General features: G+C 44.0%; 1 protein-coding gene across 1 annotated transcript in view; it reads right to left on the bottom strand.

The window, feature by feature from the left end:
• The window catches only part of LOC138268219 (FH1/FH2 domain-containing protein 1-like), a 1,001,023-nt gene that overhangs the window by 916,337 nt on the left and 58,860 nt on the right, over positions 1–25,826 (bottom strand). The window contains exon 2 of the mRNA XM_069217669.1: positions 5,269–5,375. Within this exon, the coding sequence (XP_069073770.1) occupies positions 5,269–5,375 (107 nt within the window). The remainder of the gene's footprint in view (positions 1–5,268; positions 5,376–25,826) is intronic.

Genomic DNA, 25,826 nt, shown 5'->3' with positions numbered 1-25,826 from the left:
ATTGATTTTCACGCTTACACACAAACACACACGCCTACCTCTTAGCACTATAAATGTCACACAAATCAACTCCAGTCGCTTGCGAATTCAGCAGTCACCACATGGCAAGTGTTAAGGCCCCAGGATGTTGCAGGGTGTGTCAGACCCATTCACTTCACTTTGATCTCCAGTGCATTACCTGTAACGTAGCGATTAAACAGTGCATATGGCCCATGTAGTAGCCCAGGGAGGCCCGGATCAGTGAAGCTGTCCCAGGCAGCGGGGGCAAGGTCTCCCCACCCACTATGGCACGAGGCAATAGTTAAAGTCTTCAGGTGTCACTTGTGTGTCTTCCACTGTATCCGGCTTGCTGTCTCTTCAGTTAGAGCCCGTCACGGCCTCCACCAGTGCCCTTCACCTCATCACCCTCCAATCGCTGGCTTTTCAGGTCGAGAGTGCCGTCCTCTCAAACCACCACCCTCTGGAGAACCTGGAGACCATTCCTCCATGCCTGCCTCGCTCACGAGCCAGTCACGTTTGACGAATTACAGAAGATTGATCCCTGGAAGCTCGGTGTAACCAATGAGCTCCAGAAGGCCAGTCTCCAATGCCTCGAAGGTTCTGCGCAGGTATCCAGTCAGCACGTACACCACCAGCCAGTCCCAGACTTCCTCAGGGATAGTGAAGAAGTGTGTGCAGTCTGCGTGGAGCACTTCCTATTTGGCAGGGTAAACCAGCAGGTATCTGAGTCCCACTGCTCTGAGTTTCTGTTTTACTACCCCGAACGTCAGCCGCATTCACTGTACTTTAATTAGTGATGTCAGGGAATATGAAAATCACACAATTTTCATATGTAGGATCTTTAGCTTGACAGACCGCTTGTAGGACTATGTCTCTGCCCCTGTAATTGAGCATTTTGGCGATCATGGTGCGCAGCCACGCCTCTGTGGTGGGCTCTGGGGAAATGGCACAATGGGCTCTCTCAACAACAATTACCAAGGACCAAGCTGGTGCTGGGAGGGTCTCTCTGATCCAGCGTTCTCAGGCTCGCGACCCTCCGCTCCTTCCGGGAAGCCAACAAAGCCAGATTGCACCTCTGGGAGTGGCCCTCAGAATCTTCAGCACGCCACTCCAGTTCCATCGTTTTGGCAGTTAGGGTAGAGAGTGTCTTCTTTAATGTATTGACTTCACCCTGTAATTCAGACACATGCTGTTCAGTGGCCAGTGACCTCTCTACAACCTTACAGAAGTCTGTCCACAGGAGGCCAACGTCCAACAGAATAGTGTCCATCTTGGCCTGGACTGCTGCGCTGGATGCCTCGATCGCAGCCAGGATTTGTGTCCCTGTGGGCCCTGCGGCTCCCCCGGGGCATCCGCTGTGCCACCCTACGGGGATCCGCTCCCTGCCGCCGGCCTGGGGGCCATGAATTGGTCCATCTTTGTCTGCTGAGCCCCCCTCTGTTGTCAGTCCTTGCCCATCCTGGATATGTGCTGAGCAACCGGGGTGGGGCAAAAGGGGGGGGTTTAGGGGCCAAAGACAATAGCAAAAAAAATGTAGCTGTGGCTGCAGAGGCAAGGTCCTCAGCCCGGGCAATGAAAAGAGGCAGGGTGGCCGGACCGCCCGCGCTGAGGACCATGCCTCTGCAGCCACAGCAAAAAAAAAATCACTTTGCCCAGCTGGGGGGTCAGCCGCAATCAGTACCAGAAGGATTCGCAAACTAAGTGTGCGGCAGGCACACTCAGTGGGCTAATCTTAGCCCAGTACTGGACCGCTATGGGGGAGAGTGGGGCAACCAGCAGAGTATGAATCTTTGGGGGCCCAGGTCATCCAGCCCCCCCCCACAGAGCCAAGGGTAACTGGGTCCCCAATCGAGGGGGGGTCAGGGCCCAGCCATGGCAGGTCAAATCCCCCAAGGAGGCCCCTCCTCCATGAAAGACAGAAGGAGCGACCCCGACACCAGCCGGTGCACAGTTCTTAAGAAGCAGTTTCTTCTTCCTTCTTATTGGACAGGTCTGCTGTCCACAGGAGTTTCTTGGTCCTCTGTGATGCAGGCAGTCCCCTGGAGGCTTTTAGGGGGTTGCTGGACCTGCGGAACGCGTCACACTTCTTTTGCAGCTTTTTGAAGCAGGAGACGGGCCATTGGGGCTGGGGATGAGTCAGTCATTGTCTCCTCTTCTGTGAGGGGTTTTCAGCTCAGCAGTCCTTCTTTCTTGAGGTTGTCAGCAATTCAGTGAGTTGGGTTCAGGGAGGTCCTTAAATTCTAAATTTAGTGGTGTGTAGTCCAGGGCAGTCATCTGAGGCTTCAGAGGTCGCTGGTCCCTGTTGGATGCATCGCTGGAGCAGGTTTTCGAAGTTGGAGACAGGCCGGTAGGGCTGGGGCCAAAGCAGATGTCGTCTTACTCCTTCTCTGCAGGCTTGTAGGTCAGCAGTCCTTCTTCTTTCGTCAGGTTGCAGGAATCTGATTTCCTGGGATCTGGGGCGCCCCTAAATACTGAATTTAGGGGTGTGGTTAGATCTGGGAGGGCAGTAGCCAATGGCGACTGTCCTTGAGGGTGGCTACACCCTCCTTGTGCCTCCTCCCTGTGGGGAGCGGGGCACATCCCTAATCCTATTGGGGGAATCCTCCAACCTCAAGATGGAGGATTTCTCAAGGTAGGGGTCACCTCAGCTCAGGACACCTTAGGGGCTGTCCTGACTGGTGGGTGACCCCTCCTTGTTTTTCTCATTATCTCCTCCAGCCTTTCCGCCAAAAGTGAGGGCAGTGGCCGGAGGGGCGGGCATCTCCACTAGCTGGGATGGCCTGGGGTGCTGTAACAAAAGGGGTGAGCCTTTGAGTCTCACAGCCAGGTGTTACAGTTCCTGCAGGGGGAGGTGAGAAGCACCTCCACCCAGTACAGGCTTTTTACCTGGCCACAGAGTGACAAAGGCACTCTCCCCATGTGGCCAGCAACATGTCTGGTGTGTGGCAGGAACTGGTCAGCCTACACTAGAAGTCGGGTATGTATTCAGGGGACATCTCTAAGGTGCCCTCTGGGTGTATTTTACAATAAATTGCACACTGGCATCAGTGTGCATTTATTGTGCTGAGAAGTTTGATACCAAACTTCCTAGTTTTCAGTGTAGCCATTAGGGAACTGTGGAGTTTGTGTTTGACAAACTCCCAGACCATATAATCTTATGGCTACCCTGCACTTACAATGTCTAAGGTTTTGCTTAGACACTGCAGGGGCATAGTGCTCATGCACATATGCCCTCACCTGTGGTATAGTGCACCCTGCCTTAGGGCTGTAAGGCCTGCTAGAGGGGTGACTTACCTATGCCACAGGCAGTGGTTTGTGGGCATGGCACCCTGAAGGGAGTGCCATGTCGACTTAGTCATTTTCTCCCCACCAGCACACACAAGCTGTGAGGCAGTGTGCATATGCTGAGTGAGGGGTCCCCAGGTTGGCATAAGACATGCTGCAGCCCTTAGAGACCTTCCCTGGCATCAGGACCCTTGGTACCAGGAGTATGAGTTACAAGGGACTTACCCGAGTGCCAGGGTTGTTCCAATTGTGGAGACAAAAGGTACAGTTTAGGGAAAGAAGACTGGTGCTGGGGCCTGGTTAGCAGGGTCCCAGCACACTTTCAATCATAACTTAGCATCAGCAAAGGCAAAAAGTTAGGGGGTAACCATGCCAAGGAGGCATTTCCTTACACACTACATTTTGTCCTGCAAAATCTTGTACTTAAGGTACCAGGGGTTAATAATCCAGTCTCCCTCATCTCCCTCCATTCTACTTTATTTTATCCTTCAGTTCCACGCAAATGAGCAAGTAGTCAGAAATCTCCCTGGCTAGGTTCAAGGCCCCATCGAAGTCTCACATAGCCATACAGAAAAAGGAGATAGTCTATGTGCTAAAAGCTGCCATGGGCCCTATAATATTCAGTATATTTCTTACCCCGGGGATTGTGCGCCCTCCAAATATCGATAACTCCCAGTGCTCCTAGGAAGGCCTTTAGTGGTTTCGGTTGATCCCTCACTCCCTCTCCTCCCCCTTCCACACCAGCTGTTGTCCTATCCTGGTCCTATGAGACTTCTGCATTCATGTCACCATCCAGAATTAAGAAGTCAAATGGGAGCTGAAGAAGCTGCAAGTCTATTTCAGGGAGAATGGTTGCAAACAATTTTCGTGGAATGTATATGGAGCAAAGGTTAACCATCCCACTGTCATGTCTGTATGCCAGTTTTCTTGCTCAGCCCCAGTCTTAGCACATTCTCGAGGTCTTGGGACAAGCAGCCATTTTCCTAATCCCCAAAACATGCCACTCCTCAGCAAATTCCACCAGTTCCCCCATGACAGACGCCCATACCACTGTACCCGTTCCAAACACCCACTCTTCTCAACTTTGTGTACCACCTCTATCCCCTTTATGGAGCACCATACCACATTGTCCATACCACAAAACCTCTTTCAGTATCTCACAACTACACAATATGGCTGTGCTCTTTCCATTTTGTGTCAAATAACACTACGTTTTGTCCTGCAAAATCTTTACTTGACAAAATATAGATTTATCGTTTTGATCAACGTTTAGTCCAGTATTTTACTGTCACTGGTCCCATGATTCAGGTATTTAAATAGCCATTGAGTTGTGAATGCCAACACCCACTCACTGAGTGCCAGCAGCCTGGTGACACTATTGTCTATTTAGGGTGTATTAATGGTGCAGACAGAAGCATAACTGGCCTAGCAAGTCATATGCTTTGTAAGCTTATTTATTGGTCATTTTAGGTGCAAGTGAAAATTAGTCAATGATTTGTTATCAGTTCAGTACAACCGTTTTAGCCAGTGTCTTCTCAAACACATAGGTTTGGTCATCACTGTCCCAAATGTCACCTTAAACAAGTGTCACTAGCCCAGTCAGTCCCACTGTCGGCAGCTCATTATGGCGCGTTAGCAACTTGGTCATTTTTGTACTATTGTTCTAGTCAGTCAAGTAGATCACCAGTCTAATAAATATCATGGTGCCGCTCAAGATAGTTGAAATTACCAGCAGCATGGTCAGTCACACGCCTCATGTTATTCTCGGGCATCACTGGCTCAACCACGGGTCAGCGGCAGAGATGCATTTGTCAAAGGTAAATTAAGGTAAACAGTTGCAGTCAAAACTTCACTCATTCATTCATTCCAGTTTTTTACCAACCCTAGGCTGGCGTGCAGGTGGATTTTGCAAATCACTGAAATATTTTCTCGAGTAATAATTTAAAAGCAATTGTTACAAACATGGTTTTAAACTGTAGATACCTGAGATCACTGAAGAAGGCTTCGAGCTCATCTCGCTGCTCATCGAGGGAGAGGTCTATGTCCAGGTAGCTGCTGTTGCTCGCCAGCTGCAGGGTGCAGTCTTCCAGCTGAAATCAGTAAAGAGTACCGAGTTCACATACATGCCATGGTACTGAAGCCTCGTGATGATTGATGTTAAGGGATATGAAGCAGACGTCGGAGGCAGATATTAAGTCATTGAAAAAAATACCTGGCTGCATAAACCCAGATGATCATTCGAAAACCACTTATATGTCACAACTCTCCCCGGCCTCAGAGCAGCCATTCTATCGGTGATGACGAGGCTGCAGTGTCGTAAAGGATGCACGTTTACCAGATTCCGTCTAGGCTTTTAATGTTCCAAAGAACAATGCTGCCCTTCTCCCAGGGCTTAATTTGTGCTAGTTGTTTCCAGTGCTGAGCACCGGCACTTTTTTTTTAGGGCCGGGGCTTATTCTTCTGCCTCAAGCATTTGCTGCGCGCAAAAGATACACATGAGAAAGACGGAGGAAGCGAAAAACGAAAAAGAGTCATAAAGGGAAAAAGTAGAAGGCTGCAAGAGTGAGCTGAAGGGGAAGGGAGTGGCTTTATGTGGATTGAAGAGGCCCCAGTGTTCCATGTTCACACACATAATTGCAGAAGCCACGTGTTTAAGAGGAGGGCTTTGGGCACCGGCATCTTTTTATGTACAGATTAAGCACTGCATTCTCATAGTATCCTGATACGACCAGTCCTTCTATGAGATGAGATACAGGAGACGCCATAACGAACCACCAAACTATTGTAAAAATGGTCAAAAATAGATTTTTGGTGCACGTGAAATGTTTCATCAGCCAAAACACTTCTGCCTGGAGTGCGGAACAGTTTTTGCAACATTCCATCTGCCTGGCCCTACCTCACGTTCCTTCAAAGGTCTACTTGGAACAAAGCCTATAAACTCAAAGGCTAGGCACTTTAAAACGAATCTGTACCTCAACTTTATTTGTTGCGTAGAAACGGTAAAATTGCATTTAATTAATTCTTTAATCTGAAAATTATTGATATAAACAACTGACTGATATAAATTGGATACATTACGTATGGTAAATGGTACCACAAAATTCCTTGTTGCAATAGTACAATCAAGCATTAGCATAATTCACTCTCTAAAGTTTTGTAAAAGAAGAAAAGACAATTACCTTTTGCCTATGAACCTTTACTTCTCTATTGTGGTTCAATTCTTTCCCTTTCACTTCTCCCCAATCCATAATTACTTCCCTTAGGTTTCTGCCTTCGATGCTAAGAAGGACCATTCTAGTGAACTGTAGACATAAATGCTGTTTTTCACTTTAGTAGCTGGCTTTATTTTTAGCCACTTTATTTACTTTCACCAAGGCCAGCTAATTCAGTAAAGCCTGAGCACCTGTGTTTAATCAATCACTGTAAGGTGTTTGCAGTGGTACCTATTATCTGATGCTCTGAAAGCAGAAATATAAAACGTGTGAGTGTGTCTAACAATATCTGATTAAATAATCACTGGGAGCAACAATCATCTTAAGGCACAGATGAGCGGGCCTCAAAGTGAGTGCAAACCTTTCAGAAGATCCATACAACGTGGTCTTTAGTCATTTCCTATGCTTCACAATAAAACATGTCTTGTACTGAAAAAAATCACTAAGATATTGTCATGTTAGAAGATATATTTTGTGTTGCTGGATGGCATGTGAGTGAAGGAATTTCTAGAGTTTGGAAAGTGTAGACTACTAGTGTTAAACAGGCGAGCTCCCTACAAGTACTTGTCTACAGGACAACATAATTTAACAAGCACTGGTAAGGCAAATATGTTCTGTCTTGTTTTGCCAATGCTTTATGTCAATACTGAACAGCATCAGCAAAATTTAAAAAGAAAATCCCCAGTGCGTTTATGTTTAAGCACAGGTAAGGTAATTATGCAGGACACTATGGTGGTTCATCACGATCACGCATATGTGCTTCCCCTCGCATGAATTTGTATGCATCATGATGCTGCAGCGGACATTTTTTTTTCTTTTTCAAATACCCTGCAAGATGACAGATGCCTATCTTGGAGCGATTTAAAAAATAATACGTACGCAAATGAGTATTATTCAGCAAGGAGTGCCACGGCAGCAAGCTGGTGCTCTTGGGACATCCAGAAAATAAACACGTAACATGACGAGAAAAGATGCGGAGCAAAGGTGAGCAGGTGGGGGGCATAAGGGAGGAGACAGTAAACAATACTAAGCAGCATTTACAACGTGGAGTAGGCAAAGAAGCACCAGATGAGCCGAGTGGACTAAAATGGCCCTCAGCTCTTAAATTATCTCTCCATTCTGTCATAGGACCTAGTAACTAATTGTTAACTGTACAGCACAGCCAGAATGAATTTATGGTAGAAGGCAGACAGAAACTGCAAGAAACCTAATAAACATAAGTAAAAATCAGCAGAGGAACTAAATATATATGTGCATTTACCCATGTCTTACATTGCAAATTGAAGAACTTTCCATATGTTAAGATCCAAAGACATCAATATCTTCCATTCTAAGGGAGGTGGTAATGTGAAAAGTAGGTAGTTATGAATATTTTGAAATCAGATCATCAAAAACAATATTTTTACGTATTGCGAAATTCAGAAAACCTTTAAAAACAAAATATTCTGCTGAATGTGAAGTAGGGCAATAATAGCAAGGGCTTCGTGGAAGTCACATTACAAAAGCTGACCTCCATTTTGATGGACGATACAACAGAGGTTCATTTTAGGAATATTACATCTAATGTATACATCGATTCAGCATCCAATAAGAACACTGCCAAACCTTAGGGAAGAAATCCAATTTGCTGAATTTGCACCACAATGTGCCAAAATATGCCAGTTAAAAGACAACGGCATAGGCACTGCTGCTTTAGAACTTGTTTCTCCTGTGACAGAGAAACGCATGTGAATCACAGCAGACCGCTGTGCAGGGAGGATTTCTAGAGCCCTGAAGCTGTCTGTTAAAGGTTGCTTTGCTGGTGAATTTATTTTAGGTGACTCGATACATTAAAACTCTCCTTAAAAATACTATACAATTTGGCAGAAAATAATAAGGTCCCCATTATGAGTTTGGCGGGTGGCAGAGGCCGCCAGCCAAACTCGTACCGACATCAGGCCGCCTGGACACCACCGGCTATATTAGGAGTTCATCGCTGTGGCCGCTCGCCGACCCTGCAGTGAACAGGGCCTTAACACTGACGCCGGCTCGCAACTGAGCTGGTGCCAATGTGGCGTGTGGCGGGTGCAGCAGCACCTGTTGCGCTTTCCACTGCCCATAATTCGGGTAGTGGAAAGCACAAGAGGGCTGTCCATGGGGGGCCCCTGCACTGCCAATGCCAAGTGCATGGGGCCCCCTAGCCCTCCCTTTCCGCCAGCCTTTGCATGGCAGGGCTACTGCCATGCAAAGACTGTCAGAAAGGGGACTTGTAATCCCTAGGGCAGCGCTGCCTTGACAGATTACAACCGTTGAAACTGCCAGGCTGGCGGCAACCTGGCACTGCCGGCGGTCCAACCATGGCACAGCCGGACCGCTACTTTGGTGGCGATCCGACCGCAACGGGTTATAATTAGGCCCCAAGTAGTGAGAAGGTCAGTGGAGCTAAGTCTAGAGGTCTTCAAACATTTTGATACCAAGCTCACTGTCAACATTTGTTTTAGAAGTAAGGCGTCCTCCTGAAAAATAAATCTGGAAATTGGTACTCTGGATCATCCACAACCATCACCACCACCAATCTTCATGGCAAATCATTTGTACTGGGGTAATAATATTAAACAGTGCTTAGCAAACCAAAGGTTTGTGGTTGACTATGGTTGGGTGTAAGGGACTTACTACACACTTCAAACAAAAAGTCTCCAAAACGATTTGCCCAAAAATGCACAATGGTACTTTATCTTTCCACAAAAAAAACATAATTTGATAAAAACCTATTTGGATGATAACACCTTCCTGAACTAATGTGACGGATGTGTCTGTTTGAATATGTGGACATATTCTTGCTGCTGCCACACTCAGGATGTGCTTCACTTGAAGTCTTGAACAGTACTTTGTCTTTAATACTTCAGGTGCAGAGAACACAATAATTCCACCTAAATATGATAAGCTAACAGGCAGAGAAGTCCTGACAGCAATTTTTGAAACACCTGAACGTTTTTCACACATTTTCAGCCAAAATTCTCTTAATGGGAATTCTCATAATTGCACCTGCAGCGTGCTATCACTGGAGCGCAATTAGGTCTCCCTGAGGGCAAACTGGAAGATTAATATCTTAATCTGAAGAAAGGTTGAAAGACCCAGTCATTGACATGATCACTGTCCTCAGGAAAGTACTTTCCTAAAGTGTCCCTGAGCTGTCAAGTGATTTCGTATGACCACCGGAACAATTTGGAAGTCATATACTGTGTCCTCAAGAGCTTCCACTAAACAAGGGGATGCCTCAAGCAGGCCACCCTGAACTACTCTTCTTCACAACTCCAGATTCTTCTTGAAGGTATATATTTTTATACATGCTAAAATATGTACTTTCAGCTCCTTGCAAAGACCAATTCAGGAAATGTAATTTATCAAAAAGCAGCTAGCAGCACTGTCTAGAGGACTTAGAATGAGTATTTACCACTGGGACCAGAGAAGCAGCTAACAGCATTACCTAGAGGACTTAGAATGAGGAATTACCAACAGGACCACAGAAGCAGCATGCAGCATTGTCTAGAAGACTTAGAATGGGGAATTTACAAACAAGACCAGAGCAGCAGCTAGCAGCACTTTCCTAGAGGTCTAAGGATGAGGATTTACCACTGGGACCAGAGAAGCCGCCGCCGCCGCACTGTCTATGAGGCTTAGAATGAGGAATTACTAATGGGACCATAGAAGAAACTATCAGCACTGTCTAGAGCTCATAAAAGGAGGAATTACCACTGGGATCAGAGAAGCAGCTAGCAGCACTGCTTAGGGGGCTTGGAGTGAGGAATGTCCAACAGGACCAGAGAAGCAGCTTGCAGTATTTTCTACATGACTCAGAATGAGGAATCACCAATGGGACCAGAGAAGCAGCTAGCATCACTGCCTATAGAACTTAGAAAGAGGAATTTCTGATGGGATCAGAGAAGCAGCTAGCAGCACTTCCTGGAGGAGTAAGAATGAGGAATTACCAACAGGACCAGAGATGCAGTTTGCAGCACTCCCTAGAGGACAAAGAATAAGGAATTACCACTGGGATCAGAGAAGCAGCTGCAGCACTATCCAGAGGACTAAGAATGAGGAATTACCACTGGAACCAGAGAAACAGCTACAACATTGTCAACAGTATAGGAATGAGAAACTGGGACCAGAGAAGGTGCCAGCAGCACTGTCTATTGGACTTAGAATGAGGAATTCCCACTGGCACCAGAGAAGCAGCTAAGAGCACTGTCTAGAGGACTCAGAATGAGGAATTACCACTGGGACCAGAGAAGAAGCTGGCAGCACTGTCTAGAGGACTTAGAACGAGGAACTACCAACAGGTCCAGAGAAGCAGCTACCAGCATTGTCTAGAGGACTTAGAATGAAGCAGCTGCAGCACTTCCTAGTGGACAAATAGTGAGGAATTACCACTGGGACCAGAGAAGTAGCTGCATCACTGTCTAGAGGTCTTGGCTTCAGGAATTACCACTTGGACCAGGGAAGCATATAGCAGCACTGTCTAGAGGACTTACAACGAGGAATTACCACTGGGACCAGAGACGCAGCTAGCACCACTGCCTAGAGGACTTTAAATGAGGAATTACCACTGGGACCAGAGAAGCAGCTGTATCACTGTTTGAAAGACTAAGAATGAGAAATTACCACTGGGATCCGAGAAGCAGTTGCAACATTGGCTAGAGGACTTAGAATGAGGAATTACAGATGGGACTAGAGAAACAGCAAGCAGCACTGCCTGTAGGTTTAAGAATGGGGATTAATCACTGGGACCAAAGAAGTAGCTGCTGCATTGTCAACAGGACTGAGAATGAGGAATTACCACTGGGACCAGAGTTCGAGCTAGCAGCACTGTCTAGAGGAGTCAGGATAAGAAATTAGCATTGGGACCCGAGAAGCGTTTGCAGCATTGTCTAGAGGACTTAGAATGAGGATTTACAGACAGGACCAGAGAAACAGTAAGCAGTACTGCCTATAGGATTACGAATGGGGATTTACCACTGGCACCAAAGAAGTAGCTGCAGCATTGTCAACAGGACTAAGAATGAGGAATTACCACTGGGCCCAGAGGTAGAGCTAGCAGCACTGTCTAGAGGAGTTAGGATGAGGAATTACCACTGGGACCAGAGAAGCAGCTGCACCACTGTGCAGAGGACTTAGAATGAGGAATTACCACTGGAACCAGAGAAGTACCTGCAGCATTGTCGACAGAGCTAAAAATGAGGAATTACCACTGGGACCAGAGAAGCAGCTGCAGCACTGTCTAGAGGACTTAGAATGAGGAATTACCACTGGGGCCAGAGAAGCAGCTAGCAGCACTGCCTAGGGGACTTAGTTTGAGTAATTACCAACAGATCCAGAGAAGCAGCTTGAAGCATTCTCTAGAGGACTTAGAATGACAAATTACCGACGGGAACAGAGAAGCAGCTTGCAGCCCTTTCTTGAGGACAAAGAATGAGGATTTACAACGGTACCAGAGAAGCAGCTGCAGCATTGTCTACAGGACTAATAATGAGGAATTACCACTGGATCCGGAGAAGCACCTAGCAGCACTGCTTAGGCGGCTTAGAATGAGGAATATCCAATAGAACTAGAGAAGCAGCTTGCAGTATTTTCTACATGACTCAGAATGAAGAATTACCAATGAGACCAGAGAAGCAGCTGCAGCATAGTCTACAGGACTAAAAATGAGGAATTACCACTGGGATCAGTGAAGCATCTTGAAGCACCGTCTAGAGGACTTAAAATGAGGAAATACCGACAGGACTAGATAAGCATCAAACAGCATTGCCGGTTTGATTAAGACTGAGGATTTACCACTGGGATCATAGAAGCAGCTGCAGCATTGTCTACAACACTTAGAACGAGGAATTACCGCTGTTACCAGAGAAGCAGCTAGCAGCACTGTCTAGAGGATTTAGAAAGAGGAATTACCACTGGGACCAAAGAAGCAGCTAGCAGCACGGTCTATAGGATTAAGAATGAGGATTTACCACTAGGACCAGAGAAGCAGCTGCAGCACTGTTTAGAGGACTTTAGAATGAGGACGACTGAAAATGGATGAGTGTGTATGTGCCAGAGGGTGCAAAACACGCACAAAGAGCTAATTATTTCTAAAACAGCAGAGGAGGGAAAAGTGGCATGGAAAACATTAATTAAATATACCTGAGCAGAGGCACAAAAACAAACCCATTGCTATGGACAACCAGAAGAACACTAAGGCTGCAATGCCCAGACAGGTGGAGAGAGGAGCAGCCATCACACGCTGTAAAAGGAGGAAGCATGAATGTGCTGTACGTAGTGTGATAGCCAACAAAAATGTTCTATTAGTGAAATCGCCTGAGAGGGAACTAAGCACAAAGAGGAGGGACATTTAGAAAAATGCATCACTAAAAAGAAGCGTTTAAGACAAGCACAATAAAAATGAATGGCAGTAGTGGGCGTGGTTAAAGCTGAATACAGCATGTCTTGCAGACAGCGCATGCATGCTGCCTAGGCTCGACCTAAAAATGAGCAGTGGAAGGACATAAGTAATATGTCCATGCTCCAAGGGAGGGGCAAACACACAAAGAGGAGTGCCAGGAGCCCTAGTGCAAGGAAGGTAATGCCCCCTAGCCGCTGTTTAGCTGTGCAATACAGTAATAATCAGGGTTCAGTGGGCCCTTCAGGTGTTTGGGACCTGGTGCCACTGCACCTGTGGAACCAATCAAAGCTACACACTTGAGGGTAGCGCCCCACAGATTGTAGTTTGTGGTCAGGATTCACAGTCACATTTTATCAAAGTCCCCATACACGCTGGCCATTTTATCTTTCATCACACAGGTGCCACTATAAACTTTCTCCTTTACCCTACACTGGAAAATAGCACATGACTGAACTTTAGGTAAAGAGTTGACCTGTGAGTGCTGCTGGTACTTTTTCCAGAATGTCCCAGGTGAAGAAATACTTTCATCTTATCATTCATGCCCCAAGTGTATTAAATATCCTGGGTGCTAGGTCATGCCTAGAAAGAAGTGTGAGTTTCAGTGGGCCTTTATGGCTTAAAAAGTTAATGGCAGCAGGGTCAAATGGGAAATTATCTATTAAACTGGCCTTTCATACATAGAAACACAGGTGAACTGATCAGAAACTACAAGACATGGTCAGAACTAATGTATTTCGAGAATCAAAAGAGCTATTTCAGATACCCTGAAATCAAAATATATAGTACAAACGAATTAGAGATTAAAAGAGAACCCAATATTTATGTGTCTATTTTCTAGTTCCCATTATACCATAGGACTCCCCTGTATGTTGAGATCTCAAGATATTGACCTACGCCAACTTCATTGTTCGGAGTGTGAAAATTAGGAAGTTATGCATATTATGAAATTAAAACAGCACCTTTAGTACAAATCTATCTTCAATTTTTGTCCAGAACATTATTTTGATACAAGGTCTGGTCAGGGGAGTGATTTTTCCGAAATACCACATAAATCAAGATTCCTGAATACTGATATTATTTATTTAAAAAAATAAGTAGTGCTGTCAGGTTAGCAAAAGTGGACCAAGGCAGACCTATTACCACTTGTATCTGTATTTATCCAAAGGCAGAACATAAGTATAATTGGTCAGACTGCACACTTGTTCAACCGAGAGAGAGAAAGAAGAGACTGTATTGTTGTGTTCTGGACCAATAAAGGCAAAACAAAATATAGAACGACCTTACAACTCAGTACCGCAGTGGGTCATCTACATGGTTTTAACTTGTATTTATTTAAGGAGTTTTATATACCTCTCATATAATGCTGTGTTGTTACTTCAGAAACATATGTAAAGACGGTAACAAATACCTATAGGAGAGGGCCTCTAATAGGTACAATAGGAAAATTAAATAATATGTCAGATTACACTTATTTTCAATAAATTTAAGGAATTAATTAGGATGAAGCTGAATCTAAGGCTCTGGCACAATTTCATGAGAAGAAAGATCTTAAAGGTCTCTCCTCAGTTCTAAGGAGTTCATTTGGAACCTCAATGTGGTTTAAAAATGTCTCGGAGGCATGGATCCTGAAACTTTATTGATCTTCCTCCACAGCTCAGTCTTCAGAGATTTTATGGGATGAGTTGCAATTTGTTGAGTGACCTTAAATAGCAATTTGGGCGGTAAGGAGTAATCTAATTCTGGAGATAAATTGAGCCTTTCTTTGGTAGTGCCGTGTCTATGACACACATACTGAATTTAATTATTTCTTGTAATGGACTCCAGTTCTGCAGTTAAACACCAGTGAAACTGGATTGTGTTTTTTTTTTTTAATATCAAATAATTTTTTTTGTTTTAAATTAAGAAAAACAATCACAATATTTCGACATATGCAAAACGTAGAAACACATAATATCTTGATAAGCAATGCAGCGCCAAGTTACCAGTACACACCTCGTAAATTTATATATATAGCTTTGTTCGAGTCTTCCTACACAGTTGATGGTAAAACAGTAAATAATCAACAACAGTCCTATGAAATTATGAGGTTGCTCTATCACATAGTGATACATTTAATCAATTTCTATTAGTCGAAGAGTCAGGTAAATTAAATACCATAAAATGAGTATTGTCTAGAAGAGTGATAAATTTATAAGGTGCCACAGTACTGATGAATTTATAAATCATCTCAAATTAAAATAAGGATTGGTTCAAAAGTACCAGATGAAAATTGTTCCCAGTGATAGGCTGTTTCATTTAAATACTTTTTCATACAAAACCAGGAATTTAATCACTTTACAGTTGATCTGAGGGTCAGAAAGATTAAGGGCTTTTATTAATATCATTTTACATATTCTGTTAACCCTGTTGTTAAAAATGTTTTTCAGAAGTAATATATGTGCCTTCTTTAAAAGTGGGCATATGATAACCACATGCATGATGTCTTCCTTTATGGCGCCGCATAACCTACATGACTTTGGGCTGGTATGTTTCCATGATGGTTGATCGGACAAGGATGGCAGAGCACCACAACGGATAGTTATCAGCTTTCTCTTTAAATAGACCGGGAATGTCATGTTTAGATATGCTGCGGACTCAGAGTTGCTGTACGACTGAAATACCATCCAGCCATGCGTATGTCTGGTCAGTGTGTGGTTGTTGCGTATAAGTGAATGCAATTTTGAAACTTTATTTATTGCATGGTAAAAAGCAGGGTGAGGTAAATTGAAGTTCCAAAGGTCCATTGTGTTAGCTTCTTCCAGTGGTGACCAGTAGTATTTCCCATAAATAGAGCAAGGGTCCTTTTTCAATGACTGCCATAAGGCATTAAATAGCTGGCTATTTTGGTTTGATCAAAATTAGTACCATAATTTAATGGTGGGGTAACTCCTCTCAAAGGTTTGCTGCAAAAGTCTGAATTCCAAGTGGACTTCTGCTGGTGAGGCTTTCTGCGGCAGGCAGAAAACTCGCCTGTACTTGTTTGTTTGCAATTTATCCAGGGTCAAAGCGTCCTTACCATGCATGATGACATTTGCATATACCGCGGTTGGTGTTTGCTGCAGGCCCACTCTTGTTTGGCTAAGTAAGACAATATGGTCTGTATAAGAGAGGTGAGTTATAATTAGTGGGTCAAGTCAATGTGGGTGGGAGTTTATCTGATGAAGCTTTGGTGACAAGTCAGCCATAAACAAGTTGAACAAGTTTGGGGCTAAAATGCACCCTTGTTTGAGATCCCCTTCTGTTGGAATTCTCCTTGATAATCTTGACCAGTCTGCCAGTTTAACTTGAATCTAAGTTCGTATGTATAACTGCTCGATGGCGCACAGTATTTTGTTTAGGAGCTCCCAGTCCCTACATTTTCCTCACGTAAGAGCTTGGTCCACGCGGTCAAATGCTGCTTTAAAATCCATAAAGCCTACATGGAGCTTTTACTTTGTCCGCTTACCTTTGTCTGCAATGGTCTTCGCGGCTAGGATATTTGTAGTAGTTCTGAATCTTCTCCGGAATCCTGTCTGGTTGATGGGAACAAGGTTGTTAAAGTTTTACCATACTACTAGGTCCTCCAAGATTAGTGTTACATAGTATTTGATTTCTAAATCAATGAGTGCAATTAGCCTGTAGTTAGCGGGATTATACCAATCACCAACTTTGAAGATCAGGTTTATTACTGACCCTCTCCAGCTACTTGGGATTGTTCATGCTCGTTCCACCTCACTGTATAATGTTGATAGCAGGTTCGCCCAGTGATCAGGGTTGAGCTTGTAGATAACCTGTGGGATGCCATTTGGACTTGGTGCCATGTCTGTCCGACCTGCCCATATCACATTCGCCACCTAAGCTGTTGTGTAATAATGAATGACTGGAGCAGGTTAACAATCTGGGATGCTATTTGGGTGCCAACCCCTTTTCTTAGGCTGTCTTGAGGGGAAAGCTGTTTTAGGTGCCAACCCCTTTTCTTATTCTTATTCTGCGCCTCAATTTAGTACAATTACCCATGAAATTTCCTTCCTCATGTCCTCCTAATAGCCAGGTGGGAAGGGGGACAGGGAGTTGAAAGATTGGGGCCTGTAGAGGTACTCCCTTCTTTTTCTTTCTGCTCTTTTTACGGCTCACCCTCCCCGGTTATCGACTGCAGTACGGCGTCTCATATCCTGGTCATGTCCCAGTTCCCCACCCCTTTTTACCTATTTGTGAGTAATGCACTTCCACACTCGTACTATTTTGAAGTCAAGCCCGCCCCCCAATTCTTCCTGCTATGCTGTGAGTCTGATTCAGACAGCTGAAAAGCAGTAAGTAATACAATAGAGACAGTCTTCATGGTTAAATAAATCAAATCCATTTCTTCAAAACTAGACACCCCTCTCCTAGAGTTGCTATGCAACCAAGTCATCACTACTCACAAGTATTTCGACCCTGGCAACTCAAACTTGTCAAAGATCAAACAACACTAGTTTCTAGACAGTGTGTCTTAGTTTCAAATACTAAGCTTTTATAACACAGGCTACTCTTCCACTGAGATTGAGAGAACCGCAGTGAAGGGAACTAGTCAGTCATAAAAGCTTTAAAATGGCAGCATTACAGCCCTTCACTCTGATATTAGGTGTGGAATCCCTTGTACTTACGTTCTCAATACAAAATAACATACATTACTACCTGTTAGTATACAGTCCCCAAAACCCCTATTGACATCTTGGTAAACTAGAAAATCACTGGAATTCTGTAACCATCTTTCCACCATGCATGAAACATTTCCTAGATATTGTAACAGAATATTTAAATTCTATTAAAGACATGTAGATGAGAATTGTGTAGGTGAGAGTTGTGCACCACACTTTTTTCATTTACTCTACCAACCACTGAAAGCTGAAATAGGAACCATAAAACTTACACTCCCATCATGCAGCAATGACATCAGTCATATCCACCAACACCAATTGTCTGTGACAACACCTATAACCAGCTCCTCTCCCTTGGAGCTTTCTCTTTTCTTGGTGTAAAAAAGCTTCAGAACCATAGACCACTAAAAGTTAATCCTGTTTTTGTAAGTTGCCAGCCCGAGGTGAGTAAATAACCAGACGTAAAGTTTCAGGACCAGCTCTGAACCTGATTACATACTGTAATGAAGAGCGAGAGGCATACTAGTGTGTGAACAACCAATTACATTGCACATAAATAGGACATATTTGTACCTTATGGAATCCTTGCCAACTAGGTGGAAATACAAGCATATTGCCGGGCAGGAAGTTCCTTGCAGGTATGTCCTTCATACAAATTAACTTTCTGTTATGGTATGACATTTTTTGATGTATGTCACAACTGGATGGGTGGATTATGCCTGCTCATAGCTTCTCCCCTACTAAGCAGGCTATCCTCACGACTGGCTTAAAGTAAAACTGTTTGAAAGCTGATCAGCTGACCAGTCTACTGCATCCATACTGTCTCCCAGTTTCTGGCAAATGAAGAAAGCTTTGGAAGCCATGACCCTTCTCGCTGAATGGGTGGCCCGAGCTGAGAAGTATCTCCCCGCTTTCAACAACATCAACCATCAAACCTATCTGGTTATGGTGAGAGAGGACCCTGCCACCAAGGGCTTCTGGATGGAAATCAGCAAATGTTGAACCCTCCTGTCAGCCTGAGTTGTGATATCATATCCTCATATGCCTTTAGGAAGCAAACTAAGCACAGACTAGGACAGCTGGAAAGGGCTTAACAGGATATGGACCTGTTGACGGACCTAGTCCTTCTGACAACAGTGAATGTTACCCCCTTCCAGAGTAAACATCCTGCCCAACAAGTCAAACTCCTTCACGTCTGACACTCTTCTGCAAGAGGTCAAACATAGCAATGTTGTTAACTTAGCTTTCAAATTGTTTCCTTATGCTGGGACAAATATACTAAAAAGTTTAACACAAAATTACATGCCACAAATTTGAACATCTGGGCTCAGGGGACTTGGAGAGCTGGATTCCCCTAAGGAATTTACAATAAAGCAATATTTTTTTCATGCTAAGGAACTTTCAGTAGGAAGAAGAATTGATGAGATGGCAGAGCCAGCAGCATTATTTGTTCTAAAAGTCATCTATTTATTGTATGTTCTCGGAGACGTCAAGGGATGCTCCATGCCTTAGTCTGTGGTTCAAACTTCAGCTCGATAGCTGAGGCCAATTTTCTTTTAAATCTATTAAACATAAGGAAATGTCCTCCCTTTTGGCAGCAGTTCAGTAGGGCTCCCCCTCTGACCCTGCTGCTGCAGTGGTTTTGGAGTGAGGAATGTCAGCTACAACATCTATGTTTTGTGACCTATTGAACAGCTCCTTTAAGGCAGACAAGGTTTCTCAATGCTGGAAGCATGCCACTGTGGTGCCACTCAATAAAAAGCTGTGTCTGAACCCAACTAAGCCTGAAAGATTTATGGCTGATTTCATTGTTCTCTTTTGTCTCTAAGGATCTGAGAATTGTGTAAATCAGCAGCCCTTCATCTTCATTGAGACAAAAGAGCTTCTTCTTAGGACTCAGTTGGGTTTCCGTCCCCTCTACAGTGCAGAATCCACACTGCTTCTAGCATCAGCGTCCATCGTCAAATCACACCTAGGGGCGATACAGCAGCAGTTCTGATGCTAGATCTCAGCACCGCTTTTAACACCGTGTCACACAACCTTCTGCTTGAAAGATTTTGGAAATGTGGTGTCGGAGATACAGCCCTGTAGTGGTTAGCTTCTTTTCTTCAGGATCACACCTTTCAGGTGTCATTCAAACCTTTTCAATGTCAGGTTTTTCCACTACAGCAGGGGGTGCCTCACAGCTTTTCTTTGAGTGCTATGCTACTCAATCTTTTAATCCGCCCCCTGGCTGTCTTCGTCGAGTGGTACGGATTTAAAATCAGGAAGCTGCCACTGCTGCGCTGCTAAGGGCCTGCCTGATGGAGGTGGTCCAGTGGATGGACCTCAACTGTCTCAAAGTAAATGATGGAAAACACTGAGGTTCTTATTTTAAATAACCAGCTATCAATTTGGTCCTCTGCCTGGTGGTTCAGACATGCTCAGCCCTATGCCTCTTCCTAAGCTGAAAATCAAGAATCTCAGTATATGGTTTGATGCTAAGCTTTCTTTTGATAGTCAGATCACAGCCTTAGCAGGTAGATGCCAGGAACACAGTAATCAAGGCGTTGGTTATTTCCATTCTGGACTATTGTAATATTTGGGAGTTAAGTAATCTTGGCATTGAGACTTCAGTTTGTACAGAACACGGCGTCTAGTCTGCTATTGAACCTTCCCAGGCGGTGCTCCATGGGTTCTGCTCTTTCAAAATTGCACTGACTATCGCTTGAGAAATGGCTTACTTTTAAAGCCATGTCCTATTGTCATATAGCCCTTAGGGACAATGGCCTCAGTTACCTACACCCTTTCTTTAAGCCCTATGTTCCTACTAGAAGATTAAGATCTGCTAGGGCTTTGCTAACATCTATACTAATTGTAAAGAAGGTGCGGATTGGAGGATGCACTTTTAGCTTCTTAGCAGCCAAGCAATGGAACTCCCTGCCTTTTCAAATCAGATGGGAATCTTCGAAATTATTGTTCCATTAGAAGCTAAAAACCTTTTTTTAATTTTTTTTTTAGGTAGGCCTAATGGTGCCATGTTTATCAATATGCGCCCTGGGTCACTTCATTTAGCGGCCGGACACTTCGGCTTGAAGTAACTATGCACTTTACACATTATTTTATTGTTATTAGTTATTATTATTATTATTTATAAAATTATTATTATGTTGTTCTCTTTGCCGGATCCTTAAGGAAATCTATAAATGGGCCAGATCTAGCCCATTGGAAACCAGACTTAGTTAAAGACATTAACTGGGCCATCTATCCCAGGAGGATTTGTACCACTTAACAGCAATGTCTGGCCAAGGTATCCAAATAAGGGCCTCAGCTTAGAGTGACCACTGTCCCTAGTAAATTCTCAACACCATTAGTGAGCAAGAGTTTAGTAGGACACAAAATGTCCTACTAAATCAGGTTTATCGTTAATCCTTGCCTTTTTTGGCCATGACAGGGATCTTTGTCAGGGGCCCCATTACATCATGACATTTGCCCTGGAATGAACTTCCAGGACCCGTCAATGCCTTTCTTCGGGCCTTGGCAAACTTACAAAGAAAAGTAGCCATCTTTCTGTCTCTCTCAGGTGTTACTATCAACTTTCCCCGGCAGGGATGAGTGAAGGCATTTAACACTTAAGCAGCCTCTGTGTCAAGGGTTTTGCAGGTTCTACCTGCAATGTAGAGGGCCACCATATCTGCCGGAACCCACTTGGATGATCTGGGGTGGTACAGACCTTCTGGGTCCAACATGTCAAAGTCATTTACCTTATTTTGTTCAGACATGGTACACTTAAGGTGTCTGGTGCCTGTGGACGGGCACCAGGGGCAGTTAGGGCCCGGATCCTCACCTGAAGAGTCTGGGGCCACCGAATATCCTTCTTCATCCTTACCCTACTGCAGGTATGGTCATGCACCGCTTCCGGGTGATGGCTAGAAGCAGGCAGGGGGTCTGTGTGCTTTGCAAAAAGGTTTTCTTCAGGCACTGATTGGCATCTCTGCTGGGGATCGAGGGCATTCCTTTCCCTTTTATCTTTTCTTTTTGAAGCAGTGAGGTCGCATTTAGCTCCTATAGACCATGAATGAAAGTTCCGCCATGGGCAGGGGGTTCTAGGTTACTAGCAGTCCAAATCAGGAGGTGCCTTCTAGGGAGCAGTGTAGCCTCAAAAACATTTCCTCACAGAGGAGTCAATGACTCCAGTGAGATCCTTTTTCATAATTAACTCCTCAACTAGCTTCTCACAGAGATAAGGTTCTTAGTGCCCAACCATGGAGCCCTGGGCTGTTATAGAAGGTCACTAGTAGGTGCCAGACAGACCCCAAAGGGGCTGCATGCTAGACCTGCTGTGCCCTTCCAAACTGTCAAAAGTAGAAAGGGAATGATTTCATTAGCACTTCCCAGGGCACACTGCTCCACAGCGGTTTTAGACAGCATTGGAATTCTAAGGCGTAAACAAGGTTGATGCTGAACAGAGGCAGATGCTGGTCTGAAGTCACTGTTCATGCATGACTCCTGTTCCAAAACTAAGACAGTGCTGAAGAGAGCAAGGTGGCACTATGTGTGCGCCACCATGCCCTCTTGTTGCCAATATGCGACAGAGCAGCTCGATGCTGCGAGAGAGCCCATGACACTTTTCTGGGGACAAAGAGGTCTGCACTCACTGACCACAAGCTGAAGACAACTGTAATAGCTCCGAAGGAAGTGAAGGGCAACCCCTCAGTGCTGTGGGCTTGAGGGAGGTTGTTGAACAATGTTGAGACACAAAGCAATAAGGTAATCAGATGTAAAAACATGCAACCAACAAACAATTAGACAATGCGCCCCAAGAATTTCCATAAATCACAGGAAGCCGTCACAGGTGATTGGTGTTGGTGGTTATAACTGATGTCATTCCCACATGATGAGAAATGTAATGTTTTTGGTTCTTGTTTATTGCATTTCGGCTTTCAGGGGCAGGCGGACTAAAAAACATAAGTGTCATGCATCTTTGCCTCCAGAACTGACACAGAATCTAAATTTGCTTAATCACATCCTGACTCATCCAGCGTGACTTTTGACTTTTTTTGGATACCGACTTCTCTATTTACTCTTATCTTTCTTCTTCCGATCCATTTCTACTGCCTGAGGCTCACACTGCTGTACTTTTTCATATCTACAAAGTGCAGGCCCACCCTGTTGCCATACTAAAGAAAAACTATAATGAATTAGAAGTAATTTAATACAGAAGCAGCAACTGATCATCTTTCTTTACTTCAGTCCAAATCACATTGAAACAGCACCTCTTCTAGATCCACTGCCAAACTCCAAGTACTATATCAATATACCTCTCACAACCAAAATCTTTATTTGGAATCTGTTAAAACAGCCTCCCATGAGACGGTGCTCTTTTCCAATCTGTAAAAAAAAGTTTGTCAGTGGGAAAGTCAATTGAGTAAAGTAAAAACCGAACTTCCTGTTTTACTGGTTGTCAGTTCTAGATTGTTGTGGGGCATTATATAGATCGCTTTTAGGACAACATGTATGGACCCCCTTCAAGGGGGCCTAGCTGTTTTTACCATTGTAAATGATTGATTGGGAAGGAAGCTATAACAGAAGCAGGGAATTTTAGCATTGTCAGGAGCATGACACCCTTAAAATACAACACTTGATTTAAGGTAGCCAATTAAGAAAACATATTGAAGTGCAAGGCTGCACTGACTTTCAAAATAGAAGGACTCCCTGCCGCCACATGTATTAGGCAGTGTGACCCGATTCTGCCACCTATTGCTAAGAACAGTGGTAGTGAGAGGTATAGAATACAAAATATTTGGGAACGGCATAGTCACAAGACGTGAACATTTTTGAGAGCCCATCTGTGCATACTGAGTCTCCTATGGGAACATAAGGTCTGGCTCAAAGAGGTCAAGATGTTGATACAACTCAAGAAAACTCTCTGCTGTAAAAGTATGGACAACTGTCACACATGCCAATACTTTAAACCTGGTAAGAGGGAGATTTTAAAAATAACAAAAATAATAATTTAAATTGAAGCAGGGTGGATGTTAGCAGGAGAATAAAGGCATTTAACGCTTAAAAAAAACAAGTCGGGAATCTCATTCCAGAATCATGTCGGTTGGCATGTATGGAATGGGGTCAGTGTTGGCAAGAGGGACATCCAGTTTTTTTGGCCTTAAGTGAAGAAAGGGTATGAAGGGGAAAACATAGGGATGAATGACTGTGTGGTCAAAGTAGAGGCCTGGGTGTAAATGGCAAAAACCAGTGGTTCCCAAACTGTGCGCCGCGGCACCCCGGTGCGCCATTAGAAGTTGCCAGGGGCGCCACGTGCATTTTGGAAACATGACAGGAACAATTTAAAAGATTTATGTGCAGTTTATAAATTATCTCTTAGGACGAGGTAAACAGTCTTTTGCGGCGAGTAACTCGTTTGGCATTTCATGTGGGGGAATTACACAAGCCCCACCTGATAACGTCTTGCATCTGGAGCATGGTTTCACTCAGCGTGATTACGTTATCGGAGCCTTCTCTTCTAAGGAGTGCAGCAATTGCAAAGACAGCAGTGTGATCAGGCCATGCTCATTGAAGTGCGCACATCCAACAGTGCGCACATCCAACGTGTTTCCCTGAAGTTCCTTGTCGAATTTAGGAAAATCAGGTAAGTATTATTATAATAATTAGGAGAATCTAGAGTGAGAGATAGGGCATGACAGGACCGGAGATTTCAGGAATGCTCAGAAAATTCTCCTAACCAGCACTGGTGTGGTAATTAAATGGGGCTCCTCTTATCCTGCACTGCATCTAGGCGGCTTTGATAACAGTGTTTACAGAGTCTTATAAACGACAGAATTATTTACAATGATCCAGTTTCTGCTTCACAAAACCATTCCCCTGGGAGCCCCCGTCCAAAAAACAGGAAAATAGTTTATTTGGAATGAACGGAGTTAATTTGCTAGGAGAAGTCAGGGTCAAGTTATGTGCACTCAGGGGAGATTTATGATGCAACATTGATGTTAAAGAAAATTCTTAATTTTTGTAGCATGTGCTAAATACAATCACATTTACATATTTACATTTTTATTACTGAATGGTTTGCGCCCAAAAAAGAGACAGTAGTATGAACTTTTATGTAACGGGGCTATTTTTACTGATTTTAAGTATAACTACTGGAGCACATGATCTGTTTCCATGCCTCTGCATTTATTTTGTTGAACTACAAAAAACAGAAATGAGTTATTTCAGTGTCGGCCAATCTGGTTGGTCATGACGCCCTTTTCTCATTATAAAGCACACCTTTCCTTTTTTCCCCATTTGTGTTTAAAAAATGCTATTTAAATTGTCCAAAATAAATTATAGGCCGACAGTCCTCCCTCACTTGCATGCCCAAATCAGATTACTTACTGAGTCTTGCTGCCAAGGAAAGGCAATTTTCATTGGGAGGCCAGAAAAACGGCTATGGGAGGTACAGACCGAGTGGAACTTGGAAAGCACAGTTTTCAAAAGCTGAAGGCTTTGAAATAATTTAGAAACTGCAGAGTGTGAGTGTGAACGACAGTTCTTAATTTGTAAATAAAAATGTGCTGGTGCCCAAAGCCCTCCTCTTAAACATGTGGCTGCTGCAATTAAATGTGGGAAAATGGAATACTGAGGCAGTGTAATCCTAAAGCCATCTCAAGCCTCTTCAATGATTTTAAAGCCACTCCCTGCCCCTTCAGCTCACTCTTGCAGCTTTCTGTTTTCTCCCATTGTGACATTATTTTGTTTTTCTCTTTTCCTCAGTCTTTCCCATATGTGTCTTATGTGTCGTTTGCTCGCAGTAAATGCTTGAGGCAGGAAAATAAGTGCCGGCCCTCAAAAATAAGTGCTGGTGCTGTGCACCGGAAACAAGCACAAATTAAGCACTGATGAATGATCAAGTACTGTTGCTAATTCATGGAAACATTTTTGGCCCTTAATATTGTATTGTTTCTGACTTAACTGAATTGAAAATAATTCTTAAAGTAAACAACTTATATTTTTATTTTGTTACCAATACCTTCATCGCCTTCATCCCAATTATTTGGAGGGAGAAAAATTGAAGTACTTCCGAGGCTGGGCTTACATCGCCTACCCGAATAAAAGTGACATAATGGGGAGCCGCGGGCAATGGCCAATATAGGTGAAGGGAGCCGCAGGTCGAAAAAGTTTGGGAACCACTGGCATAAACTGATAAGAATGAACTGGAATTTTGGCTTCGACTTATTTACTGGGTTCACGAAAAGGGTCTATGTTTTCACCAATTTTTAC

Source organism: Pleurodeles waltl, chromosome 12 (assembly GCF_031143425.1).
Source record: "Pleurodeles waltl isolate 20211129_DDA chromosome 12, aPleWal1.hap1.20221129, whole genome shotgun sequence".
NCBI lineage: Eukaryota > Metazoa > Chordata > Amphibia > Caudata > Salamandridae > Pleurodeles > Pleurodeles waltl.
Note: the sequence above shows the minus strand (reverse complement) of the source record. Positions and strands in the feature narration are given on the sequence as shown.